Source organism: Leopardus geoffroyi, chromosome B3 (assembly GCF_018350155.1).
Source record: "Leopardus geoffroyi isolate Oge1 chromosome B3, O.geoffroyi_Oge1_pat1.0, whole genome shotgun sequence".
Taxonomy (NCBI): domain Eukaryota; kingdom Metazoa; phylum Chordata; class Mammalia; order Carnivora; family Felidae; genus Leopardus; species Leopardus geoffroyi.
Window position 1 is genome coordinate 102,362,456 of NC_059337.1, and position 26,814 is coordinate 102,389,269.

Genomic DNA, 26,814 nt, shown 5'->3' on the forward strand with positions numbered 1-26,814 from the left:
TCTTTCTCTCTAAAAATAAAAAATAAAAAAATGAATTGGAACACAGCCATATCTATTCATTTACATATTGCCTTATGGCAGCTTTCACACTACAATGGCAAAGTTCAGCAGTTGCAACAGAAACCACCATGATCTGCCAAGTCTAAAATATTTCCTATCAGTCACTTTGCAGAAAAAGTTTTGCAATCCCTGATCTAGCATACCAAAAGGACTGAGAATTACAGAGAAATAAAGATGCAAAAATTCAGATGAAAGCAATGATTTCTTTATTTCATCCAAGAATTCACATACTTTATCTTTATCCTTTTTTTCCCCCCAAACTTACTTCAGCTGTAACGTTCAAAGATATTTCAAATAGTCGTTACAGACCCTATACTTACCTTTTTTCTCTTGTCTCCATATATGTAGATAAAGATGTATATATATTTTTTAAAGATATGTATTTTTAACTTTGAACAAAAGAAGTACAGGCACACGATTTTTTAAAAAGTCAAAAAGTGGGGCGCCTGGGTGGCGCAGTCGGTTAGGCGTCGACTTCAGCCAGGTCACGATCTCGCGGTCCGTGAGTTCGAGCCCCGCATCGGGCTCTGGGCTGATGGCTCAGAGCCTGGAGCCTGTTTCGGATTCTGTGTCTCCCTCTCTCTCTGCCCCTCCCCCGTTCATGCTCTGTCTCTCTCTGTCCCAAAAATGAATAAACGTTGAAAAAAAAAAAAAAGTCAAAAAGTGACAGGTTTACAATTTAAGCAAGAGTCGACCCCACCTCCCCATTTACAAACAACGTCTTAAAAGATGGTTCACCTGTATCTCCTTGTAGTAACTTAACTAAAAAATGTGCTTAATTGCTCTTTCTTGATTGTTCAAGTTAGATGTTATCTAAACTGTGTCGTCACAAATGAAGATAGAGGTTATCTTACAACTTTTAGTTAACTCAGTAATCAGTGTTTACTTTATGACTGTGTAAATATTTCTCACCACAGAGACAAGTAGCATTCCATGGTTACGTTTCTCACATCCATATTTTTGTTTTCTTCCATGTTTTTAAAAGCTAAGAGGGGGAACTCTGTGTCCCAATACTGTCAGAAATTCTAGGTCTCCAATAATGATCTTCCCCAAACTCAGTACACTGCAAATTATCAGAGCAATTACATATCTATAAAACAGATTATGAAACACAGATGTTGCTTAAAAAATAAACAGTCTGTTCAGAATTACAGGCACTCAGGTCTGCACTCCCCTTCCATGTCACAATACCTCATGTGGCTTTTACATAAGAGTTTTGGGTCTTTGCTTTCAATCCTAAAGGAAAAGAGTAAGAAGAGTAAGGAGGACAGGTCTGCATTGCTCACCTCATCTGCTTACAGAACATGTTATTGAAGAACCACTGCCCCCAGACTTCCCTGTTCCAGCCTCTAAAACTGAAAGTAAATCAAAGAGGTCAGGACTCCCAATCCACGAGCTATTTTCTTAGAATGCGATGTTAACTTACGACTTTAAAGGTTCTCAACAAGAACCACCTGAGTTACCTGCCTAATCCCAGAACTTTCTTCAGTGTGAGACCAAGACATTAAGGTGGACAGGGATCAAAAATCTAATCCACCTCCAGGTGGAAGGACTCTAAAAATCACAATCCAAACCTCAAATGATCACTTCACATACTTTGGGTTGAGAGCTGACTTATAAGCAAGAACTTTCTTGTTACAAACAATGCTGAAATGAATAAACCTTGTACACAAACAACACTTTGACACATACACAAATACATGTAAAGGATAAATTCTCAAAAGTAGAATTTTTGGGGTAAAAAAAAAATATATATATATATACATATATATATATATATACACATATATATATATACACACACATATATATATATATACATGTATATATATATACACACATATATATATATATACATGTATATATATATATATATATATAGTTGTTTTCAATGACATATAGAGGATCTTTCAGAATTTGATCTTTTTTGCTTATACTCAATATGATTTCTAGATCTATATTGTTCAGGACTACATGGTTACAATTAAATTGCATTTTCTATGCATCGTGTATACTCACTTCTCTAGGCTAATTAGGGAATGATTTATCATAGATTGCATTTCTAACCCCAGCACCTCCCCATGTTATATTTGCCTGAGGACAGTCCCTTCTAATGCCACCTGTTTATATCATCTACCCCCCACCCCTATTCTCTATATCCCTTCAATTTCAAATTCATCCATGTAGTGTTTATAATCTCCTCAATTCCAAGTTCAGCAATGCTCTTACTTTTGCAGAAACAGTGGGTTATAATAAAGGTAGCTCCACACTGACTCACTATAGACCAGTAATTCTGACCCAACAAAAGGAGACGTCAGGCCATGGTGCGTGCCATGATGATTTGGAGTACCCTGACCAGTAACAAGGAGAAAGAATATGATCATTTCTCAGAAAGAAACTGAGAGGGCCCCTCCTCTCAGAGATTATCTCCTCTCAAAGAAAATAAAATTATTTTCATTCAACTGTACTTAGAAAAGGTAAGTATCTTTTGACTTAGATCAAATCCCTTTTAGAAATAATTTTAGCAAAAGTCTTCCAGTCTGTCTTTAGACAGAAAGCCACATTAAACAAAATATGATTGCCTCAACCACATGAGCAGAGTAGTTAGTACCAGCTTTGTTAAAGATAGAAGTCTGAATGCTTATTGCATTTGGCAGTTTAGTGATTTGATTTTTGCTGAAAATAACATTTTGAAGTATTGGACAACCAGAGAAATTAAAGAAACGTCTGTCCCATATCCTCTAGGAGAACATTGGCCATAATCTTTGAGACTCAATTTGATAATAAATGTATTACGACTTTAACACAAAAGTAGAACAATGAAAATATTGTTCACTTAGGAATATATTACATTTTTAAAATGATAATGTTGGTAATACTTTGTCTGGAAGCAATCTGGAATATTTACCAAAAGTCTTTGTGTGTGTGTGTGTGTGTGTGTGTGTGTGTGCGCACACGCGCTTAAATTTCCTCCTGAGAACAGTTTTCCAATAACCTCAAAACACACCCTTTCATTTACAAACAATTGATGTACTAATCACAAATCATTCTCATCTATTTATTAGCTAGTTTCAGTAAAGCCATACATAATCCAAGGTCTTTCTTTACAATGTCCTAGTGTTTTTATTATTACTTTAACAAGATGAACTGTGGTTTCGTATACTGTCATTAGAAAGGACTAAAGATCACAAGCATACTGAAATGCAGAACTCAGATCTCAAGAGTTTTTTTTTTTTTAATGTGAAGATGTGGGATGTGAGATTATAATAAAACAATACAATGGACCCTTGTGCTGTTAGAACTGTTTACTTATCTTGACCCTGTGGAAGTGGATACCAAACCAAATGTTCATTATTAAAACTTAATACAAATACACACACACACACACACACACACACACACGAGTACAAGCAAAACTGGGAAAATCTGAATAAGATTAGTGAATTGTATCAATGTCAGTATCCTGGTTATGATATTGTATGATAGTTTTGTTCAATTTAGCATTGAGGGAAACCATTGCAAAGTATATAAGGGATCTCTGTGCAATGTTTTTCACAATAGCATGTAGACCTACAACTGTCTCAAGAAAATATTCTGTTTAAAAATGTGAATATGGGGCACCTGGGTGGCTCAGTCAGTTGGGCATCCAACTTTGGCTCAGGTCATGATCTCATGGCTCGTGGGTTTGGGCCCCGCATTAGGCTCTATGCTGACAGCTTGGAGCCTAGAGACTGCTTCAGATTCTGTGTCTCCCTCTCTCTCTGCCCCTCACCCTACTCACATTCTATCTCCCTCTCTCAAAAACAAATAAACATTAAAAACAATTTTAATAAAAAAATAAAAATATGAATCTGCCAAGATAAATGAAGTGCAAAGGTGCCCCTAGGTAAAAGAAGAAATTAATCTGTGTACTATTTACTAGGAGACAGTTACATATAAAGGGATAACTATATATGTAGAGGTTGGGAGGTGTCATGACTAGTTCAAGTGAGGTCATCCATTTTTGTTAAGAGAGGGGAAGAGGGAAAAAGGGGGAGTGACTTTTTGTTCTAGTAAATCCATATCTAGAACCTTATTCTTGGGAAATAGAAATGTTTACTATAGCATTATTTATAATAATAAAAAACTGGAAACAATCTATAAGTTCTTCATTATAAATTTGAGCAATACATGATGATATTTCCATCATGGAATGTCACATAACCATTTAAACAAAGTTGTAAGATACCAAGAGAGGGAAAGGCTATGTGTACTTTACAGTATCTAAAGAATTAGACAGTTACATGGGGATAACGAGGAAGCAAAGGCTGGCATAGTATATATCAAAGTGTTAATAATGAACACTAAAAAGAAATGTGAGACAATCTGAGAAAAGGTCAATGCAGAATGGGTATGATATTAAGTAATCATTGTAGATTTTTGTTGGGTGTAGTAATGCGTGTGTGTTTTAAGTGCTTCCTTGCCCTTTATTCATTGGTGTTACATATTGAAGTAAATACAGATGAAATGAAATGATGTCTGGACAAATTTGCTCGAAATAATCCAGGAGTGTATATATATTATTTTTACAACTTTAAAATAAATGTTAAGAGTAGTTATCCCTGGACTGTGTAATTATAGGTAACTAGTCCTTTTCTTTATACCTTCCTATATTTTCTAAGTTTTCTATGATGATCAACTAAAAAAATCAGGGGGAAAAAGTAAGATATATTTAGAAAAATCAGACCAGAGAATTAAGTTATTTATACACGGGTAATTGCAGCACTAATTATATTAATCTGGAGACAGTCCCTTTTAAGGGGCAATTTACCTTTAGGCTTATCAGCTGAGTGGTTGCAGATGCCCTTAACTGTGGATGGTGGAACTGATTGCTCACAGCTCGCAGAAGGATCCATGCAGCTACTTTTCTGTCCAAATCACCTGGACTTGGGCCCAGTGGCTTCCTGATGTGTCCCATGGCTCTGAACAGATCTATCTTAGACTAGTGGTTCTCAACCAGAGGAACCCACCAAAATAACCAAGGGCAGTTTTTTTTTTTCAAAATACAAATACCAAGTAAGTCTTCATAGGGTAGAGACACATGTATTATCTAACAGTTCCCCAGGCAATTCTGATTCAAATAAGCAAACTAATATATATTAAATGTAGTATAGGAATAATTCTCTGTGTGTATTAACTTGCTTACATACGCCTTAAATATTTTTGGAATTATAAGTAAGAAGGTAGTAAAAACCAGTCATTTGGGGGAGGGGAACTGGGTGGTTGGGGACAGACTTTTCACTGTGTTTTTGAATTGTATGCAAATGAATGCATTCGCTATTCAAAAATGGTGACAAGTGGGGAGAAAAACTTTTAAGAGCCTCTGCTTTAAACACTCAGCTCATCAGAAGCACTTTTCGTTGCTAAAGTGGTCAAACTTCTGTAAAGTGGACACATTTTTGGCTGAAATTTTTGCTAAAAAAAGTTTCCAAAAAGCATCTAATGTTGACCTAAGAACACTACAAATAATAATCTTAATGGATCTCACATTCTGATAGTTACAGAAACCACTCACCACTTTAGAGCGACACATTTTACCATTAAAAGTACAAACAGCCTCTATGGAGGAAAGAAGGTTTTCAATTTACAATAATAGTAAAGCATTTCATAAAATATCCCTGGTAGTAACTATTGTCTGGCTTACTCACGGGCAAAAGTAAAAGTAAGCTTTTCCTTAATATCATTTGTGCTGTTTGAATTTTGTTCTAAGTACATGTGTTACCAGTATAAAAAAAATTTTTTTTTAAATGTGAGCATTTAAGACCGTATGACCAGATGAAACAATACACGTAGCCAATTCACAACCCTATCTTTGCACTTTTGAGTTCAAAGGACAAGGCCAGTTTACATTTTCAAAAATCAGATTCCAATTCAAAACAATGGGGGCTCAGCGTTACAGAGGTCACCTGGAAAAGATTAACTAGCTACAATGATGAGCTGTTACGAGTAATCGAATGGCCTGAGCCCATTGACTAATAGACCAACAGATGGAGCAACAAGATAGGAACCTCTGTTCTTTAATCCAGTGGCAGTGATGCAAGTCATTTAATCTTCCTAGAGCCCAAACTTGCTCACCGATAAAATAGATATGTTCTTTATTCAACAAGACTGTCAAGAAAATAATACTGTGGGAAGTTCTATTGAATGTTTACCCCACTTTAAAAGAGCACCTTGGGGATGCCTGGGTAGCTCAGTCAGTTGAGCATCTGACTTCGGCTCAGGTCATGATCTCACAGTTCATGGCATTTGAGCCCTGCATCGGGCTCTGTGCAGACAGCTCGGAACCTGGAACCTGCTTCAGATTCTGTCTCCCTCTCTCTCTCTGCCTCTCCCCCACTCACTCTGTCTCTCTCTCTCTCAAAAATAAATGAACATTTGTTAAATAGATAGATAGATAGATAGATAGATAGATAGATAGATAGATAGATAGATAAGCAAGCACCTTGTAGGAGCACCTGAGTGGCTCAGTCGGTTAATTGTCTGATGCTCAGGTCATGATCTCCCAGGTTCATTAATTTGAGCCCTGCATGGGGCTGTCTGATGTCAGAGCAGAGCCTGCTTCAGATCCTCTGCCTCCCTCTCTGTCCCTCCCCAATGTGCATGTGCTCTCACTCTCACTCAAAATAAACAAACATTAAAAAAAAAAAAACAAGCATCTAGTAACAACTTTTCCAGATTTAACATTGGGTACACATGCACATGTGCACATCACACACAGTGTTAAATCTGGAAAATTCTTCTTCCATCCCCCCAAAATTAAAATGCAGGGAACAAATGATCAGTTTTCAAAACTCAGGGTTTCACCTTGATTTACATTTTTTTTACAGTGCTCTAGTTAAAAAGGCCATGAGAATTTATTGTTGACCTATCTATACTTCAAATGTATAAGACCCTTTTTATTTTATAATTATTTTCTAAATATTAAGTTTATGTGGAAAATTCTGTTAAAATATTCAAGGATTGACATAAAAAAATCACTCTCCTCTCACCCCTTCATTGTGAGGTGATTTTGACAATTGCTAAACAAGAAAAGGTCAAATAAGATTTGAATAAGGACTTCAAGTTCACATGCTCCTAGGTCACAGTGAATCAACTTTCAGGAGAATCAACTTTCGATCCAGAAATGAGAAATGAGAAATTTTGCTCTGAGATTAGTTGTCCTTGGTTAAAGTTACTTTCCAAATGACCAATATGAAATAATCCTGTGGTTCCTGCTAGTTGTTTTAAATTGATTTTTTTTAAATTTACTAACTTTTCTGTCTCTTTTCAGTTTATCCCTAGGTTGTAGATGTGAAATGACCCTCCAAAGAGAAAAGTCTCCACAAAGAAATTTACCAGTTAAGATAGGATATGACTGTAAAAGTTAGTATCATCACACATATAATGGGAAACCCCACAAAAAGACAAACTAGAAAGAAAAATATCCCATTGGTCTATTCACTCAGCACATTTTCAAATAAGAAAAAATCCAGGAAAAAAAGAGGGAGAAGAAACTCATCCTAAAATGAGAAGAAAATCAACAAAGCAGAAGTGTGACAGCCTCAGAGAAAGTTTTCATACATGCCCAGGCACTTCATCCTAGACTCCCCTCAACACAGCCTTCTCTGCACTGACCAACAGCCAAACCACATCTCTCTGGGCAGCACAGTCAGTTCCAGAAGTTAAAGGATTTCTCAAAAGGTCAGGGTTGTGGACACATTGCTCAAACCAAACAGGAGAATGTAGAAATAAGAGGAAAAGCGGATGGATGTATTAGGGCTGTGTAATACATGTGCTAGGAGTTATCCCAACAGGATTTGAAAGCAAGTCATAACTACACCATTAGGGAGAGAATAAAAGAAGCTGCTTAAAAACAAGACCTGGTGTGTCACTTCCTTCTCCACCCCAGTCAGCCAGAGCCAGCCTGGTATCCTTACTCAGAGGGCCATACAGATGTAACAGCAGTCAGGCACACAAACACTCTTACTGTCCAACCCAAACCTTGGAATTCCCCAAGGACAGGACCTCAAAGTGATGTCAAGTCCTGGCGGATTCACTATTTCCAGTCCTATAATAACCCTTCCACCTTACCCAAATCTTGGCAGCCAAGGAAGCCATGTGGTAGATATTTTAAAACTAAAGCCTATCCAGAAAAGATAGACACCTCCCCCCACCAAAAAAGGAATAAACTCTATTCCATACCTGGGTGGGTGTTACTGGGTTACAAAACTAAAAAGAGCTGTGTCCAAGTTGAAGGGTGAGCCTGTACTACTCAGTGCTGCCTCAGGATCCAGGCTGCCTTGGGAATAGGAGTTTAAGGTCATGGAGGAATGTCATAGAAGACAGCAGCCCTTTCTCTTCTGCTTAATTGAAGTTTCACTTCATTCGGGCAGCCACAGACATCCCAGCAGTTGACATTTCATGAGCTCACAGGGACTTCTCCAAAAGCAAATGACCAAATAAATGGTAAGGATAGTATAAAAGAAAGGGAGCAAGAGGTGAATCTACAACTTTAAACAGACTTAAGAAACATATCAACCAATGAATAATCCAAAGAAGAAATTAAGAAAATTCTATTTACAATAGCATCACAAAGAATAGAGTAGGTGAGAATACATGGAGCACAGATGATACTTAGGGCAGCAAAAACTACTCTGTATGACAGTGTAATGGTGGATACACATTATTATGCTGTATTATTATATTGTCCAAACCAATAGAAGGTACAACACCAAGAGTGAAACCTAATGTAAACTATGGACTTTGTGTCAATGTTGGTTGATCATTTGTAACAAATGCACCACTCTGCTGTAGGATGATGATAATGGGGGAGGCCACATGAGCATGGGCAGGAGGTATAGGAGAAATCTCTGTATCCTGACCTAAACTGTCTAATAAAGTCTGTTAAAATAATAAAATAAAATAAAATAAAATAAAATAAAATAAAATAAAATAAAACAAAATAAAGTAAGATACTTAGGAATAAACTTAACCAAGATGGGGAAAGACTTAAACAGTGAAAACTACAAAACAGTGATGAAAGAAATTAAAGACATAAATAAATGGAAAATATATCTCATGTTCATGGATTATAACACTTAATATTATTAAAATATTCATACTACCCAAAGAATCTCTACATTCAATGAAATCCCAATGGCCTTTTTTGCAGAAATAGATTTATATGGAATCTCAAAGGACCCCAAATAGCCAAAACCATTTTGAAACAAAGCCGGAGGCCTCACACTTTCTCTCTTGTTTCAAAACATATTATAAAGCTACAACAATTAAAATAGTGTAGTTCTAGCATGAAGACATATAGACCAATAGAACAGAATAGACAGCTCAGAAATAAATCCGCATGTATATGATCAAATGATTTTTTTTTTTCTTCAACGTTTTATTTATTTTTGGGACAGAGAGAGACAGAGCATGAACGGGGGAGGGGCAGAGAGAGAGGGAGACACAGAATCGGAAACAGGCTCCAGGCTCTGAGCCGTCAGCCCAGAGCCCGATGCGGGGCTCGAACTCACGGACCGCGAGATCGTGACCTGGCTGAAGTCGGACGCTTAACGACTGCGCCACCCAGGCGCCCCTGATCAAATGATTTTTGACAAAGGTGCCAATGCTACACAATGGGGGAAGAGAATCTCTTCAACAATGGTGTTGGAAAAACTACGCACCCACTTGTAAAAGAATGAAGTTGGACCCATACTTTACACCATACACAAAAATTAACTAAAAATGGATTAAAGATCTAAACGTGAGAACTAAAACCATAAAACCCCTAGAAAAAAAGCAGAGAGGGAAATCTTCACAACGCTCAAATGGGCAATGATTTCTTGGATATGACCCCAAAGGCATAGTCAACAAAAGTAAAAGTAGACAAATGGGACTACATCAAACCTAAGAACTGTGCATCAAAAGAAGCAAAGACTGAAAAGGCAATCTATAAAATGGGAAAACTAGTTGCAAACTATTTATCTGATAAAGGGTTATAAAGAGCTCCCATGCTCAATAACAACAAAAAATAAATAACCTGATTAAAAAAAAATGGGCATGGGACCTAAGTAGACTTTTCTCCAAAGAAGATATACAAGTGACCAATATGCTTATGAAAAGATGCTCAAGATCACTAATCGTCAGTGAAATGCAAATCCAAACCACAATGAACTATTATTTCATGCCCCCTTAGGATGGCCATAATCCAAAAAAGCTGGAAAATAACAAGTTTTGGTAAGAATGAGGAGAAATTAGAACACTTGGTACACTGTTGGTAGGAATGTAAAATGGTACAGCCATTTTATGGGAAACAGAATGGAGGTTCCTGAAAAATTTTTAAAGAATTACCATATAGAGAGAATATAGAAATTCTATAATCCCACTTCTGGGTATATATCCAAAAGAATTAAAAACAGGTTCTCGAAAGAGACTCATAAATATGGAGAATGAACTGAGGGTTGCTGGAGGGATTGTGGGAGGGGGGATGGGCTAAATGGGTAAGGGGCATTAAGGAATCGACTCCTGAAATCATTGCTTCACTATATGCTAATTTGGATGTAAATTAAAAAAAATAATAAAGTTAAAAAAAAAGGTTCTCGAGGAGATATTTGCACACCCATATTCATTGCAGTATTATTCACAATAGCCAAGAGGTGGAAGCAATCTAAATGCCCATGAATACATTAATGAATTCTAAAAATGTAGTATATACATTGTGGAATATTATTTAACCTTTACAAAGAAGAAAACCCTGTCATATGCTACAACATGGATGAGTCTGGAGAATATAATGCTAAGTGAAATTAAGCCAGTCACAAAAAGACAAATACTGCATGATTCTACTTTATATGAAGAATCTAAGGTAGTCAAACTCAGAAACAGAAGCAGAATGGTGATTACCAGGGATTGGGGGGAGGGGGAAAGAGTTCAGTGGATATAAGGTTTCAGTTTTACAAAATGAAAAAGGTTCTAGAGATCTGGTGTGCAACAACGCACATATAGCTGTTACTAAGTGTATACTAAAAATGGTTAGGATAGTAAATTTTATGTGTTTTTTACCACAATTAAAAAAAAAAAAAAGAAACCAGATCAACCAATTGCAATGTATGGAACTCATCTGTAGCTTGATTCAAATAAGCAATGAATAAATTTATGAGACAATGAGGGAAAATTGAATGCCAACTGGATATTTGATATTAAAGCATCATTTTTTGTGTGTGATAATGGATTTTTTTTATGTGATTCCTCTCCTTTTAGATAATCAAATATTTCATGGGTGAGATAATACCTGGAATTTGCTTTGAAATAATCCAGCGGGGATGAGAGGTAACGGAGGAATCATGATGGCCATGAGTTGAGACTTATTGAAGCTAGGTGATGGGTACATGGGGGTCACGTAATTATGTACTATCTACTGTTATGTATGTTTTTTTCTTTTTTTAAATTATTTTTGGGGCGCCTGGGTGGCTCGGTCGGTTAAGCATCCGACTTCGGCTCAGGTCATGATCTCATGGTCCGTGGGTTCGAGCCCCATGTCGGGCTCTGTGCTGACAGCTCAGAGCCTGGAGCCTATTTCAGATTCTGTGTCTCCCTCTCTGTGTGACCCTCCCCTGTTCATGCTCTGTCTCTCTCTGTCTCAAAAATAAATAAACGTTAAAAAATTTTTTTAAATTATTTTTTACGAAAAAATTTTGTTAATGTTTATTTTTGAGAAAGAGACAGAGTGTGAGAGGGGGGAGGGGCAGGGAGACACAGAATCCGAAGCAGGCTCCAGGCTCTGAGCTGTCAGCACAGAGCCTGACGCAGGGCTCGTATTCACGGACCACAAGATCATGACCTGAGCTGAAGTCAGACGCTTAACCGACTGATGCTTAACTGACTTACCCAGGCGCCCCTGTTTTTTTTTCCATAGTAAAGACTAAAATAAACATAAACCAGGTACCTCGGGGGAGAGGGGGGCGGCTATCGTGTATTTATACTTCGCCTTGAACTCATCTACTGAGACTCCCTCTTCTCACCATCAACAAGTGGACCCAGGCCCTTCAGGGTGAATCCAGGTGTTCTGTGTTGGCAGCATTCTCTAAAACCTTTGGTGTCTGAAACTGCTCTTTCCCTAAGCGACAAAACAGGGAACTCAGCCAATCTTTAAAAGTGAAAAAACTCAGGGGCAGCAACTTGGGCTTAGTTGAGCAGCTCGTTGTTCTACTGAGTTATGGTTTTAGGAATGTGGTATTTCAATAAGCATTTCTAGATTGGGTGGCTAGATTCACCGCCCAACAGTCCACAGAGTCCTTGAAGGAGCAGCAGGCCACTCCAGAGCCCCAGCCTCTGGGCACATGGACATTAGTGAAAGGCAGGGGCCTCTGCCTAGGTGGAGCAGCAAATGGGGAGAAGAACCCCAAAGGAGGTGTGGACAAGGGCACCAGACACAGACAGAAAAGAGGCAGCAAAAGCTTTGCACTTCGTTGGAAGTTTTGTCCAAGGCAGGCTCTTCCCTAGAAGAAGGAGGGAAACTCTCTTCCACTCCCAGCACTGCCTGGCTCCCTGCCCCAGCCTGCTCTTCCTCCAACAGCTCCCACACAGAAACAGCACCAGTTCTCAGGAGGCTGATGTTTTTCAAACTTAGATTTAGGACAATAGGGACATGAGGGCCACTCAGACTCCTCACTCTTACCCCAGACCTCCTCTTCCCTTACCAGCCAGAGGGTGAGGACAGTAATACCCAAACCAAATACCAAAGGAAGACAGAGAACCCCAGGTTAATTTCTACTGCCACTGGGATTTATATTTTAATAGCTTGATGACTGAGGGAAGCCCTTATGATGGGTATCTTTGGTAAAAGAGAATACAATTAAAATAATCTATTGTTATACCTATACAAGTGGTTCAGAAAGAAACTACTTTCACAAGAAACTATGGTATAACACTTTAATAATTTCAATAGAACCAACTTCAGGAACAGATGCACGCATACATAAAATTCAAACAATTGAACAGTGCACTTAAATGCATCAAATTCTTAAAAAATCCCCAAAATGGATTCACAGATATGAAAATTTTAAAGTACTGCAGACTAGAGTAAAACAGACAAGATTATTACTTTGCATTTACCAATAAGACAATAGCCTGTAGATACATCAGACCTTTATGAGAACACTTGTAGGAAATGTTAGAGACTCATTAAAAAGGAATACAATTGATCTCAGAAAGATGAATTTATAGCTAATAATTTCTTTGGTCCTCCAAATCACATCTTTTTTTTACTTTAAAATACCAAACATGAGTTGAGTGCTTAATTCTAGTTCTTAAATGTCTAAACATTAAGCAGGATATGTTTATATCAGATTAGATTTTTTTAAAGGAACTCAGAATGAATTAACACTGTATTTCAGAAACTCCAATTATAGAAAAATATAGAAAATAGAAGTAGGGAAGATTTTTTTTTTTTAAACATTACTTCTGGGGGCGTCTGGGTGGCTCAGTTGGTTAAGCAAACAACTCTTGATTTGAGCTCAGGTCATGATCTCATGGGTTTGTGAGATCAAGTCCTGCATTGGGCTCTGTGCTGACAGAGCAGAGCCTGCTTGGGATTTTCTCTCTCCCTCTCTTTCTCTCTCTGCCCTTACTCTGCGCATGTGCACTCACTCTCTCTCTCAAAATAAATAAATAAACTTAAATAAATAAATAAACAGCACTTCTGCCACCGTGTCCCATCATAAGTCAAATGACATCAAAGTGGCAGATTTAGGACCATCAAGGTTAAAGAAAGCACTGCAATTAGTTCTTAAGGTAACAGAATAAATCTGAAAGAGCATGAGGTCAACCAAATAAGAGACTTTTCCATGGAATGACTGTGGTTGTGTTTTTGCAGGGGAGTTGGGTTTTTTCTTTGTTGTTTTAATTTGGCCCACACTGCCCCAGTGGAGGAAATTTCAGGTAGTCATTAATAAGGCAACAGCTTCCTGGAAGAAAAGACCTATATACCACTTGAACAGTTACGCTGAAGACAAGACCCACAGGGACCACAAGAGGAGCCAGTATGGGGGCTTCCTATATTTTCCAGTAATTCCAGAAAATTACAGTGCATTTTCATAGGCACCAACAATGCAGCTTTCATTAAACATTGGATATCGGTCACAATGCGGTCCACGGTTAGTTCATTCTGCCATCTTTCATATTCACAGAAGCTATGGTTCTGCAGACCTGAAAATGATAGACATTCTCAAAAGTTTCTGGAAATACATAGAAAAATACTTGATAAGACTTTAAAAAAAGTTTTGAGGCATCTACAAGGAATACACAAAGTAAGCTTGCAAGAGACTTCTAAAGGTAAAATTGTGAGGACTAGTTATTTGCAGTGTTGGTACTTAAGTCTCGTAAAATAATGGCTTTTTAAAAAATGGCAAAGGTAGCTACACTCTAAGTGGTGTGATATTCGCATCAAGGCACAGAGAGTTAAATGTCTAAATCACTGTATGTTGACATGGGAATAGATTCGTAAACAAAAGGAACAAATTCTTTGTACTTGAATTTAAAAAAGAACAGAAAGTAGAAACGTGCCTTTTTAGCTCACAGTAAAATAAAAAACATAGATATCCTACCACCTTCCCTTTCATGACTAACGTTATAACTGGAGAGTTAAAAAATAAATATATAAAAAATAAAGTGCCCTGGCAGTTTATGAAATGTGATTATGGTGGAGCCTGTTGGACTTTGTGTTTGCAGAGCAATGCTGCATATGCTGTACAGGAATTATTTTTAAGCACTACACCATTTTTGTTTGGGGAGGGGAAAAAAAACAGTATATTGGCCATAATTTCCTCCCATTCCCAAAATTCCTACGCTTATGAATCCAATTACCATAGTATTTGAACAAAATACTTGAATTTTTTCTTCCTTTCCAGCACCCAATGGTTATCCAAATGGCAGTGGTTTTGTGCATGTAACTTACACTATTTGGCAGTTTCCTTGACAGTTACCACTAAAAGGTGGCAAGAAGAAAGTAGAGGGCTCACCCCTTTATTAATTATTTTTATTTCATTGCTATAAATAATTATTAAACACAATTAGTGACAAGGGATAAAGTTCACATCTGTAACAACTGGAAACGGAATGTACAAACAGTTAAGACCAGACAAACAATGTTTCTAGTGGCACGATCTGCAAACCACAGGACACACGCTGAAGTTCAGCTCTTAATGAGAGTTAGAAACTCTTCCCGAGTCTTTGGATCTTCCCGGAACACACCCAACATCGTGCTGGTCACAGTTTTGCTGTTCATTTTCTGTACCCCTCGCATTACCATACACATGTGTCTACAAAACAAGACAACAAAGGTGGCTTAAAGAAATCGACAGTTGCTGGTTTGGTTTTTAAAGTAAGAAGCAAGCCAAAAAGTTAAATCTGATTATACTGAATTCACAGCTACCAGCTGTATCCAGTATCACTTCTTAGATTTGACCTGAAGTTTTCATTAAGTTTCTCAGTGGTTGAGTCTTTGATGCATCTAGCAGAAGGGGAAAAAAAGGAATTTTCTTTCTTGTGAAAATACTACAAGGGGTCCACAGAAATACAACAACTTCTGGATAAAAATAAATACAGAATTTTCACTTGAACAGTCTTTAGGACCCAGACAATACAATGCTAGCTTAGGTGCTAGGAGAAACACTGAAGTATGCTGGTCTCACCAGGCGAATCCAGAGAACGGTGACCACAGTGAGCCTAAGCAACCTGATGAGGACAGACAGCATGCACAGCACAGAGCTCATGCCATGCCAGGAGAATGGAGAAGATGTGCGCAATTCCCATAATTCATTCTAACTTAAATAAGTGTCTTCAGGTGCCCTGTGCACACAGTCTTAGCTCCATTTTTTAAAACATGTGACAAAATATCAGGAAAAGTCTGCATAGAGCAACAAAGAGCTAAAGAAATCAAGAGAAGACATAAAATGCCACGGTTGCACAAATCACTACACTGATGACTCCCTACACCTCCATAACCCTCACCAAAAACAAAACAAAGCCTGTCTCCTGTACCCAGGTTCCTATATCAACAACACAGTAAATGAAAGAGGTTAAAAAAAAGCTTCAGTCTCAGAGACAGAAAATGGGACAGTGTCAATTGTGTGCCACCACCCAGCGCTGGGAAAAGAGCAGCACTAAATATCACTTCCATGCACCACAAGGACATTATGAAAGGCAAACATAGACTTACGTTGCTTCCACCACCACCCCAACTCCAGCGGGCCGCAAGGCTTCTGTGATGGCTACCGCGATTTGTTTTGTAAGACGCTCTTGAACTGTGGGTGTGACAAGAAGCTTGGTTTAGGAGTCTGACACACCCAGCCGTCTTTAGAGTATTTGTTTGTTGTCTTTAGAATATCTGAAGTCTTAAATAGCAGACTTCTGTGAGGTTTGAGAGCCAAGGCACACCAGCTTTTCCCAGTTTGCTTTGTCTGCTGCCTGGCCCACAGGGGGCAGCTGTTCAATTCCCTCACCTGCAGAATAAGTACTGACGGGGGCTCAGCACCACTGGAGGGAATGGTAAGAATGACAGCTGTCTCTTAGGTGTGCAGTGAGACCAACAGAATATTGATAACAAGCACCTCCATGCAAATGAACAAGTAGCTCGCAACAGGATTAACAAAGGCGCTACAGTCCAAGTACTGAATCGTATGTAAAGCTGGAGACCAACCATTTAACCTACGCAATGCAGTTCCTGTGCTGAATAAACAACTCATCTCTGAAAACACATTAAGAGTGTTCACTGCAGCACTGCATCTATTTGAAAACTGACAAAATTTTCAAACATCTATTAGAGCAGGAAATGGTTAAATCAAGCCCCAGCACAGCCGTACAATGGAATGCTAAACAGCCAGCAAAATCAATGAGATAGTTATGTGCATGTGGGGAAAAAAAAATGTTTTATTTGTTAAGTGAAAAAAAATAGGGGGAAAAAAGTGAAGCCCATTACATACAATATGAGGCCATTTAAAAATATAATAAAAATAAATTGATTTCAAAATGTTGGTAGATGCATGAAATACGAAGGAGTGTGCAAATACATCAATGATTTCTTCTGGAGACTTGAAACACTGCAGACTTTCCCTTTCTATCTTATATTCCTATGAGGTTTTGATTTTGGTAAGTCGCATGTATTCTACTTGAAATAAGAACAACCAAAAATACTTTTTCCTTAAGAAAAAAATGTTTTTCTGCAAATAAAAGTTTAAAAGTTTACCTTGTAATCGTCTACTATAGATTTCTACAATCCTAGAAAAGAAAGAATCGTTTTAGTTAATCATAAATTAGTTTGAAGTGGAATTCATAAGGCTTCTTCAAAAGACTAAAAGGACTTTATTGAAACAATTGTAGGGTCTGGGCAGGAGATTGAATCTTCTAAGAGGGGAAAAGATACAAAAACTAATGGAAATGAGAAGAGGGAGGGTCTTGAGAAGACCACTAAGCATGACACAGAGTGGTACTTCCCAATGTCCCCAAAGAGAGAGAATTAGATGAACATTCACTTAGGAAAAACACAATGGGACGTAAGTTTAGAGCTCCCAAGTCATCAATTTTAGGCCAACTCTCAAGTGTTCTAATTAATCATATTGTTTAATCACAGCTTAAAGTTCAAGTTAAAAATAAAAGACTATTTGTTAATTAATAGCAGGCCACTGTCAACTATTGTACCCACTAAACCTATTAGGATAATCAGATTAGAACTGAACAGACTTCTTCAGACATCTCTTTATAAGATAGATCTATATAAGCACTCAATACGATTAACTCCCCAAATTAAAAGCCTCCTGATCTTAGCTTATAACACAATCTGTCAAGTGATGGATTTTCCACTTTCAACATCTTTCACTCTAACTTGTGAAATGTAAAGATGGCCACGTGAATTACTCATTTGAGAATAACAATTCATGTTAAGGATCTTTTTTCAAAATTTGGCTTTTTAGTCCTGAATTTGGACTCAATTTAAGGATCACCTCACCTATGAGGCATTTTATGGCTCTTCCTCCCACCACTATGCTGCTCAGATAAAACTGTAGTTGTTCCTTTATATCCATTACAGCCAATAGTCAGTAATGGGTATGCCACCCTGTTTACCACTCATCCTGAAGGCAGGAGCCACCCTGATTCTTCTTCGTGTTTCTAGTAGATTTATAACAATGAAGGAATACATGTTTTCAATTTTGAACAAAAACCTCAGGAAGGATGGTATTCAAGCTCCTGGATAGGTCTCATTTCTTCTGGACCAAATCTTTCTATATATTTCTTCTGACAGTTCTCCAGCTGATTATTTTGTTGTATTAATAGGAGATGCCATTAATTTAAAAATTAGTAATGTTGGGGTGCCTGGGTGGCTCCGTCTTGATTTCAGCCCAGGTCACAATCTGACAGTTCATGAGATGGAGCCTGCATTGCACTCCATGCTGACAGTGTGGAGTCCACTTGGGATAATCTGTCTCCCTCTCTCTCTGCCCCTCCCCAGCTGCGTGTGCTCTCCTTCCCTCTCTCTCTCAAAAATAAACTTTAAATAAATAAATAAAATAAAAATTAGTAATGTCTTCCTTCTCATAGTCATATCTTTCTCTCGAGAATTTCAGGTGCAACATTAGACAACAGTGATAATATTAGGCATCCATATTTTGCTCTACACTTTAACAGGAATGCCTCTGACATTTGCTATCACCCATGATGCCTGCCTGTTTCTGGCAGATAGCCACTCTCCTGCCAAAGGAAAGCCATTCATGTAGATCATTAATTGAGTGCCTTCTACATGTATGATTATGTGATAAGTAGGGCCCCTGTGCTCAGAGAGTTTATAATTTATTCCTAGTTTATTCATTTTTCATTTTTAAGTAAGCAGTAGGCATTGAATCTCTGTCTTCTCAGCATTAAAAATAATCATATAGCTTCCCTGAATTAAAAAAAAAAAATCTTTATTTTGCCCTCTTCCTTGAAGATAATTTGTTGAGAGGTATTTGTTGAAAGTAGAATTCTAGGGGCACCTGGGTGGCTCAGTCGGTTGAGTGTCTGACTTTGGCTCAGGTCATGATCTTGCAGTTTGTGAGTTCAAGCCCCATGCCGGGCTCTGTGCTGATAGCTCAGAGCCTGGAATCTGCTTTGGGTTCTGAGTCTCCCCCCGCCTCTCTCTCTGTCCCTCCCCCCACTCACACTCTCTCTCAAAAATAAGCAAATATTAAAAAGAAAGAATTCTAATTTGACACTGATATTTGCCTTTTAACGTTGCCATTAGCAAACAATCATCAGTCTAATTGTCATTACCCCCTTAGGTAATATTTTTCTCTGCCACTGCCTTTATGACATTTCAGAATGTGTACCCTGAGGTTTTTTATGTTGTGTCAGATGGGGGTTTAATTTTATTTGCCCTGTTTGGGATTCATTAGGGTCCCTAAATCTAAAGACTATGTTTTTTTCCATGTGCTCCCGAAACCTTTTCAGCCATTACCTTCTCTAATATTGCACCTACCCCATTACCTCTGTGATCTCCAGGAATTTCAATCAAGGACATATTAGACCTCTTCAGTCTTCCATATCTCTTACATTCTCACTCATATTTTCCACCTAGCCCTCTGTGTTACATTCTGTGCAATTTCTTCAGACCTTTCTTCTAGTTCACTATTTTTTACTGTGTCTAACCTGCTATTTAATGTAACTGTATTGGGCTTCAATCCAATTATCACTTTTTTTTCCTAAAAGTTTTGTTTTGTTTTTTTTTATAAGAAGAATCTTTTTTTTTTTTTTTTTTTTTGAGACAGAGAGGGACAGAGCATGAACAGGGGAGGGGCAGAGAGAGAGGGAGACACAGAATCCGAAGCAGGCTCCAGGCTCTGAGCTGTCAGCACAGAGCCCGACACGGGGCTCAAACTCATGAACCGTAAGATCATGACCTGAGCCGAAGTCAGACGCTTAACCGACTGAGCCACCCAGGCGCCCCAGAAGTTTTGTTTTTTTAATCTAATTCTGAAAATTTGCCAAACTTTCGGTACTCTTATTTTCTAACGTATTCGTTGTATATTCTGCACCTGCTAGCTTCAGTCTCTTCCCTGTTTGACTATTTGTTTCATCTGACTCTGACCCACGGTAGGTTTGTGTTTTTTTTGTTTTTGTTTTTACTTTTGGTGAACTCATGCTCCTTGGAATTCTTTGAAGCTGAAATAAAAGTGCATCAGAGAATGAGCACTTGTCTCTGCCAGGTGCTGGAAGGCTACCTCATTGGCAACCTCTGAAATTAAATTACTGCCTTGGGTTTTCTGAGGACCACACATGGTGATGTGAATTTTGAACCCAAATCCTTGTGAATACATACTTATGTGTTCTTTTTCTTGCACTCCCCAGAACAAAGCTAACAGGTAATATCTCTCCCAATTTGGGGTGGGATAGGGAGGACAGAAGCCTGACTTTGACTCCAGTGCCAGCTAATTCTTGTGAATTCTCACTGGAATTGCTTACACTTCCACCAATGTTTGAAATGTTCACACACGTTATATCTCAGTATGCTATACCAGGAGGGATATCATTACCATCTAGTTTCCCATACTCCCAGAATCTATAGTTCTTGGAGCTAACCTCCTTGGGTCATGATGAAAACAATACTTGTGCCTGTTAGAGGAGTTTTTTGGGTTTTTTTTTGTTTGTTTTTGGTATTTAGGATTTTTACAACTACATTTATAAGTGAGATTAGTCTATAATCTTTTTTTTTTTAATTTTTTTTTTTCAACGTTTATTCATTTTTGGGACAGAGAGAGACAGAGCATGAACAGGGGAGGGGCAGAGAGAGAGGGAGACACAGAATCGGAAACAGGCTCCAGGCTCTGAGCCATCAGCCCAGAGCCTGATGCGGGGCTCGAACTCACGGACCGCAAGATCGTGACCTGGCTGAAGTCGGACGCCTAACCGACTGCGCCACCCAGGCGCCCCAGTCTCTAATCTTTTTAAATGCTAGCTTTATCAAACTTTTACCAGGAATAGGTAGCTTTATCAAATTAATTGTATAGCTTTTCAGGTTTACCTGAATAATTTATGCAACACTGGAATTAGTGGTTACTTGGAAGTTGCCTATTAAATTGACCATCCACTCCTTTCCCTCCCACCCAACTCACATTACTTTGACTTTTTCTAATGGTTACTAGTCTATATAAGTTTTCCAACTCTTGGTTCATTCCCTTCTCCATCTTTTTTTTTTTTTTTAACTTAAGATGTAAAGTTTCTAAAACATACTTTTAGTTACATAGCCTCTCATTTCTAGGTATAAATCTTTCTCCTCTCAGACTTCTAAGAAATCTATGATGTATGATATTTTGGGTTTATGTTTTCTATTTTTTTTTAATTTTCTAATTTAATCATTTGACTTTCTTCTTTCCCATTTGTTCTATTAAGCTTGCTTTACAATTTCTTTTTCTTTAAAAAAAATATTGGCTGCTTAATTTACTTGTAGTGTTTCTTTAAAAAAATTTTTTTTAATGTTTATTAATTTTTGAGAGAGACAGAGACAGAATGCAAGTAGGTTAGGGGCAGAGGGAGAGGGAGACACAGAATCCAAAGCAGGCTCCAGGCTCCAAGCTGTCAGCACAGAGCCCAACGCGGGGCTCAAACTCACAAGCTGTGAGATCATGACTTGAGCTGAAGTCAGTCGCTCAACCCACTGAGCCACCCAGGCGCCTCTGTAGTGTTTATTTAATAATTAAAGCATTTGTGGCTAAAAATTTATCTCCAAAGTGCAGGTTTTTAAATTTTTCATCTTTACTGAGATATAATTGACATAAAAATTATAAAGATATTTACAAGTGTATGTAAGATATTTAAAGTGTAGACTGTGATTTGATATATGATGCACTGTGGAAAAATCCCATCTAGTCAATTAATACACCCATCACCTCACATATTTATCTTTTTTTTTCCCCCAGTAAGAACAATGAACACTGGAGTACAGATATCTCTTCAATATCCTATCTTTATTTCCTTTGGATATATACCCACAAGTAGGATTGCTGAATCATATGCTAGTTCTATTTTTAATTTTTTGAAAAATCCCCATACTGTTTTCCATAGAGGCTGCACCAGTTTACATTCCCACCAAGAAGGTACAAGGATTCCCTTTTCTCCACAGTCCCACCAATACTTATATCTTTTTTATAATTCTGTAGCCATGCTAACAGATATGAGGTGATATGTCATTGTGGTTTTGATTTGCATTTCCCTAATGATTAGTGAAATTGAGCACTTTTCACTTACCTGTTGGCCATATGTATAACTTCTTTGGAGAAATGTCTTTTCAGTTCATTTGCCCATTGTTAAAAATTGGATTGTTTCTTTGCTATTGTGTTGTAGGAGTTCTTTATATTTTTTTGCACATTAACCCCTTACCAGTTATGTAACTTGGAAATATTTTCTCCCATTCTGTAGGTTGCTTTTTCATGGTTTCCTTTGCTATGCAGAAGTCTTTTAGTTTGATGCAGTCCCACTTATTTTTTATTTTGTTGCTTTTACTTTTCCAGAAAATCATCACCAAAACCATTGTCAAGGAGCTTACCCTCATGTTTTCTTCTAGTTTTATGGTTTTAGGTCTTATGTTCAATCCGTTTTGAGTGGATTTTTGTGTATGGTATGAGAAAGGTATCCAGTTTTCCTAACACCATTTTTTAAAAGTTCATTGATTTTTCTTTAGTAATTTCTGCACCCAACATGGAGCTCAAACTCATGAACCCAAGATGAAGAATCACACACTCTACCTACCGAGCCAGCCAGGTGCCCCCCCAATACCATTTGTTGAAGAGACTATCTTTTCTCCATTCCTTGCTCCTTTGTCATAAACTGGTCATATACGCATGGGTTTATTTCTGAGCTCTCTATTCCATACCTTTGGCCTATATGTCTGTTTATATGCCGTTGCCATTCTGGTTTGATTTTATAGCTTTGTAATTTAGTTTAAAATCATAAAGTGGATACCTCCAGCTTTTTTGTTCTTTCTCAAGATGGCTTTGACTATTCAGGGTCCTTTGTGGTTCCATACAAATTTTAGGATCATTTTTTCTATTTCTGTGAAAATGCTGTTGGAATTTTGAAAGGGATTGCATTGAACCTGTAGATTATTTTAGGTAGCATGGACATTTCAACAATATTAATTCTTTTAATCCAATAACATGAGATATTTATTTGTATCTTCTTCAGTTTCTCTCATTAATGTCTTATAGTTTTCAGTGTACAGATATATCACTTCTTTGATAAAATTTATTCCTAGGTATTGGTGCAATTGTAAATAGGATTGTTTTCTTAATTTCTTGGACAGTTTGTTAACGTATAGAAACACACTGACTTCTGGATATTAATTTGTATCCTTTATAATTTATTAGTTCTAACAGGTTTTTAATGGAGTCTTAAAGTTTTTTTCTTATTTATTTTCAGAGACAGTGAGATTGTGTGGAGTATGTATGAGGGAGGGGCAGAGAGAGAGAGAGAGGGAGAGAATCCCAAGCAGGCACCATGCTATTAGCACCGAGCCCAACATGGGGCTCAATCCCACGAACCATGAGATCATGACCTGAGCCGAAATCAAGAGTTGGATACTCAACTGACTGAGCCACCCAGGTGCTCCTTTAGGGTTTTCTATATATAATATCATGTCATCTGCAAATAGAGACAGTTTTGTCTCTTCCTTTCTGACCTTGATGCTTTTTTCTTATTGTATTGCTCTGGCTAGTATTTCTGATGCTACATTGAATTAAAGTGGTGAAATAGGGTATCCAGGTGTTCTTGTGTTGTTCCTGATATTAGCTGAAAGCTTTTCCTCATTGACTATGATATTAGCTATGGGCTTCTCATATATGGCCTTTATTATGCTGAGGCACATTGCCTTTATATCCAGTTTGTTGAGAGTTTTCATCACAGATGGATGAATTTTGTCAAATGTTTTTCTACATCTGTTGAGATTACCATATGACGTATACTTCATTTTGTTAATGTGGTTTATCACTGCATACGTTGAAACATCCTTGTATGCCTGGAATAAATCCCCCTGGATCAGAGTGTATGATCCTTTTAATGTATTGTTCAATTCAGTTTGCTGGTATTTTGCTGAGAATTTTTATATCTATGTTTGTCAGGGATATTGGCTTATAGTTTTCTTGTATAATTTTCTGTTTCAATATCAGGTTTAATGCTGGCCTTGAGAAATGAATTTGAAAGTATTCCCTCCTATTCTATTTTTTAGAAGAGTTTGAAGAGGATTGGTATTAATTTCAAAGTGCAGTTTTTTACTTTGAATTGCACACACTGACATACAGTGTTTGTATCATTATGATTTTCTATCACATCAAAGGAATTTAAAAGAAATTTAACTTCCAAACAGTTGGTTTTTAAAAATAATTTATTAATATATAGTTTCTTATTACATAATAGTCTATTCATTTTTTTTTAAGTTACAGCTAGTTTTTGACCAAAATCCTATTACTCTGCTTTGTATATCCTTTTTTGTACATCTCAATCAAACATTGAGAGGTAATTGGTGTTCCCACTCACTTCTTTGGAGTTTGTCAGTTTCTCTATGTATTTCATCTAGCTCCTGTTCTGTTTTAAACCCATTTGACAAAAAAAGATTCATGACCACTTTTATTATGCAAACTTCAATATAAGAGGACCCACCTTGTCTCCTTTGATAAATTTTGCATTTTCAGCTTTTGTAATTTTTTTTTTTTTTTTTTTTTTGGAGAGAGTGAGCATGAGTGGGGGAGGGGCAGAGGAAAGGAGAGAGAAAATCTCAGGCAGGCTCTGCACTTCCAACGAGGGGCTCAATCCCAAGACCCTGGGATCATGACCTGAGCCAAAATCAAGAGTCAGACACTTAACCAACTGAACCACACAGGCATCCCTGTAATTTTTTTTAAATAAAGGGGGCATGATTAGGCACTTATAAAATCTGTATTAGGTCCTGTTTCCTGTGTTGCATTATGCTTTCTCTCCTCTTCCTCCTCCTATGACAACTGGGAAAGTAATCTGGTGACATCTTTGCAGGTAGATGGTATAATTTAACCCTTGCAAATCTTAACAGTATTTTTGATGCCTTCATATAACTTGACTTGTCACCAGGCTGCAAATTCTCAACCATGGCTAGAGCAAAGAGCAAAAAAAGCAGCAGAGGGTAGAGCTGGATCACAGTGGGACTTGCCAGCTAAAGTAAGGAGTTTGAACTTTATCTTAAAAGCTATGGGGAGCTACATCAAATCCACACTTTAGAAAGTACATCCTAATAGTGTATGAGAGCAGATTTAAGGATGCAGAGAGATTAGAGGCAAGGAGGAGTTCAGGGTTTTATAATCCAAGAAGAACATATGCAAGGCCCAACAGAGTGGCAGCAAGGATAGCAAGAAGGCAGCATGGTAACAGGAGGGAAGTGGGGGTGCTGTAGGAGGTCAGTGAGCATACAACAGCAATGGATGGATTCCTTCTCACTCCTTGCACCAAAATACATTCCAGATGGAGTGAAGATTTAAATATAAAAATAAGGCCATAAAAATAACCCAAAAACATGAGTTTATGACTACATAAAAATTTTAAACTTCTTTATGGAAAAATGATATTATTGAACAAAATCAGAAGACAAATGACAAACCTGGAAAAATTATTTGCAGCACCTGACCTAACTGGTTTAACATTCAAAGAGCTCATACAAATCAGTAATAAAAAGATAAGCAATCCAATGGAAAAATTAGCAAAGGCTAACTAAGAGAAGGCAGTTTCTATAAAGATTCAAACTCTATTTTAAAAATGCAAGTTTTAAAATTGCAAATTAAAACAATAAGTACCCTATCCCACTTATCAGTTTGGCAAAGATTGAAAAGTGTGATGAGGGGCACCTGGGTGGCTTAGTTAGTTAGATTGCCGACTTTGGCTCAGGTCATGATCTCATGGTTTGTGAGTTCAAGCCCTGAGTCAGGCTCTGTGCTAACAGCTCGGAGCCTGGAGCCTGCTTCAGATTCTGTGTCTCCCTTTCTCTCTCTGCCTCTCCCTTGCTGTCACTGTCTGTCTCTCTCAAAAATAAATAAACATTAAAAAAAATTTTTTAAAAAAGTGTGATGAAACTCAGTGTTGGCAAAAGTGGAGAAACACACACACCCTTTGACCTATTATTAGAGTATAAATTGATATGCTCTTTTTTAGAGAACAATTTAGTAATAGCAAAAATTTGGCTACCCTGAACCCAACAATTTCGGTAATTTACACTATACAAAACATGTTCACCAAAGCATTTTTTCTACTTTTTTTTAAATATGAAATTTATTGTCAAATTGGTTTCCATACAACACCCAGTGCTCATCCCAACAGGTGCCCTCCTCTTTTGACAACAGTCTTAAACTGTAAACTCTCTATCAAAGACTGATTAAATGAATTATATTAAACAATTAAAGAAATACTATGTAGCCATTAAAAGGGAGTCAGACTTTCTGGACTAAAAGGTGTCCAAAGGACTTCAAGGTTTTTTAATTAAAACAAAAACAAAAACAAAAATAAAAACACAAAGGGGCACCTGGCTGGCTCAGTCAGTAGAGCATGTGACTGACCCCTGATCTCAGGTATGTGAGTTCAAGCCCCCCCCCACCCCCACTTTGGGATTACTTAAAAAAATAAAAAATACAAACAAAAAACACAAGTTGTAGTACAGAATGTAGGGTATGATCTCTCCCTTTTTTGTTTTGTTTTGCTAGT

At 37.5% G+C, this 26,814-nt stretch overlaps 1 protein-coding gene across 4 annotated transcripts in view; it reads right to left on the reverse strand.

The window, feature by feature from the left end:
- Nucleotides 1-12,994: 12,994 nt before the first annotated feature.
- GCH1 (GTP cyclohydrolase 1) overlaps nt 12,995-26,814 on the reverse strand; it is a 47,686-nt gene continuing 33,866 nt past the window's right edge. The window contains exons 4-6 of one of the 4 annotated variants that reach the window (XM_045451032.1): nt 17,321-17,352; nt 16,295-16,379; nt 12,995-15,395 (exon numbers count right to left, since the gene is read on the reverse strand). In XM_045451032.1, the coding sequence (XP_045306988.1) occupies nt 15,269-15,395; nt 16,295-16,379; nt 17,321-17,352 (244 nt within the window). In that variant the 3' untranslated portion in view covers nt 12,995-15,268. The remainder of the gene's footprint in view (nt 15,396-16,294; nt 16,380-17,320; nt 17,353-26,814) is intronic. The other 3 variants (XM_045451035.1, XM_045451033.1, XM_045451034.1) reach the window with 3 other exon arrangements.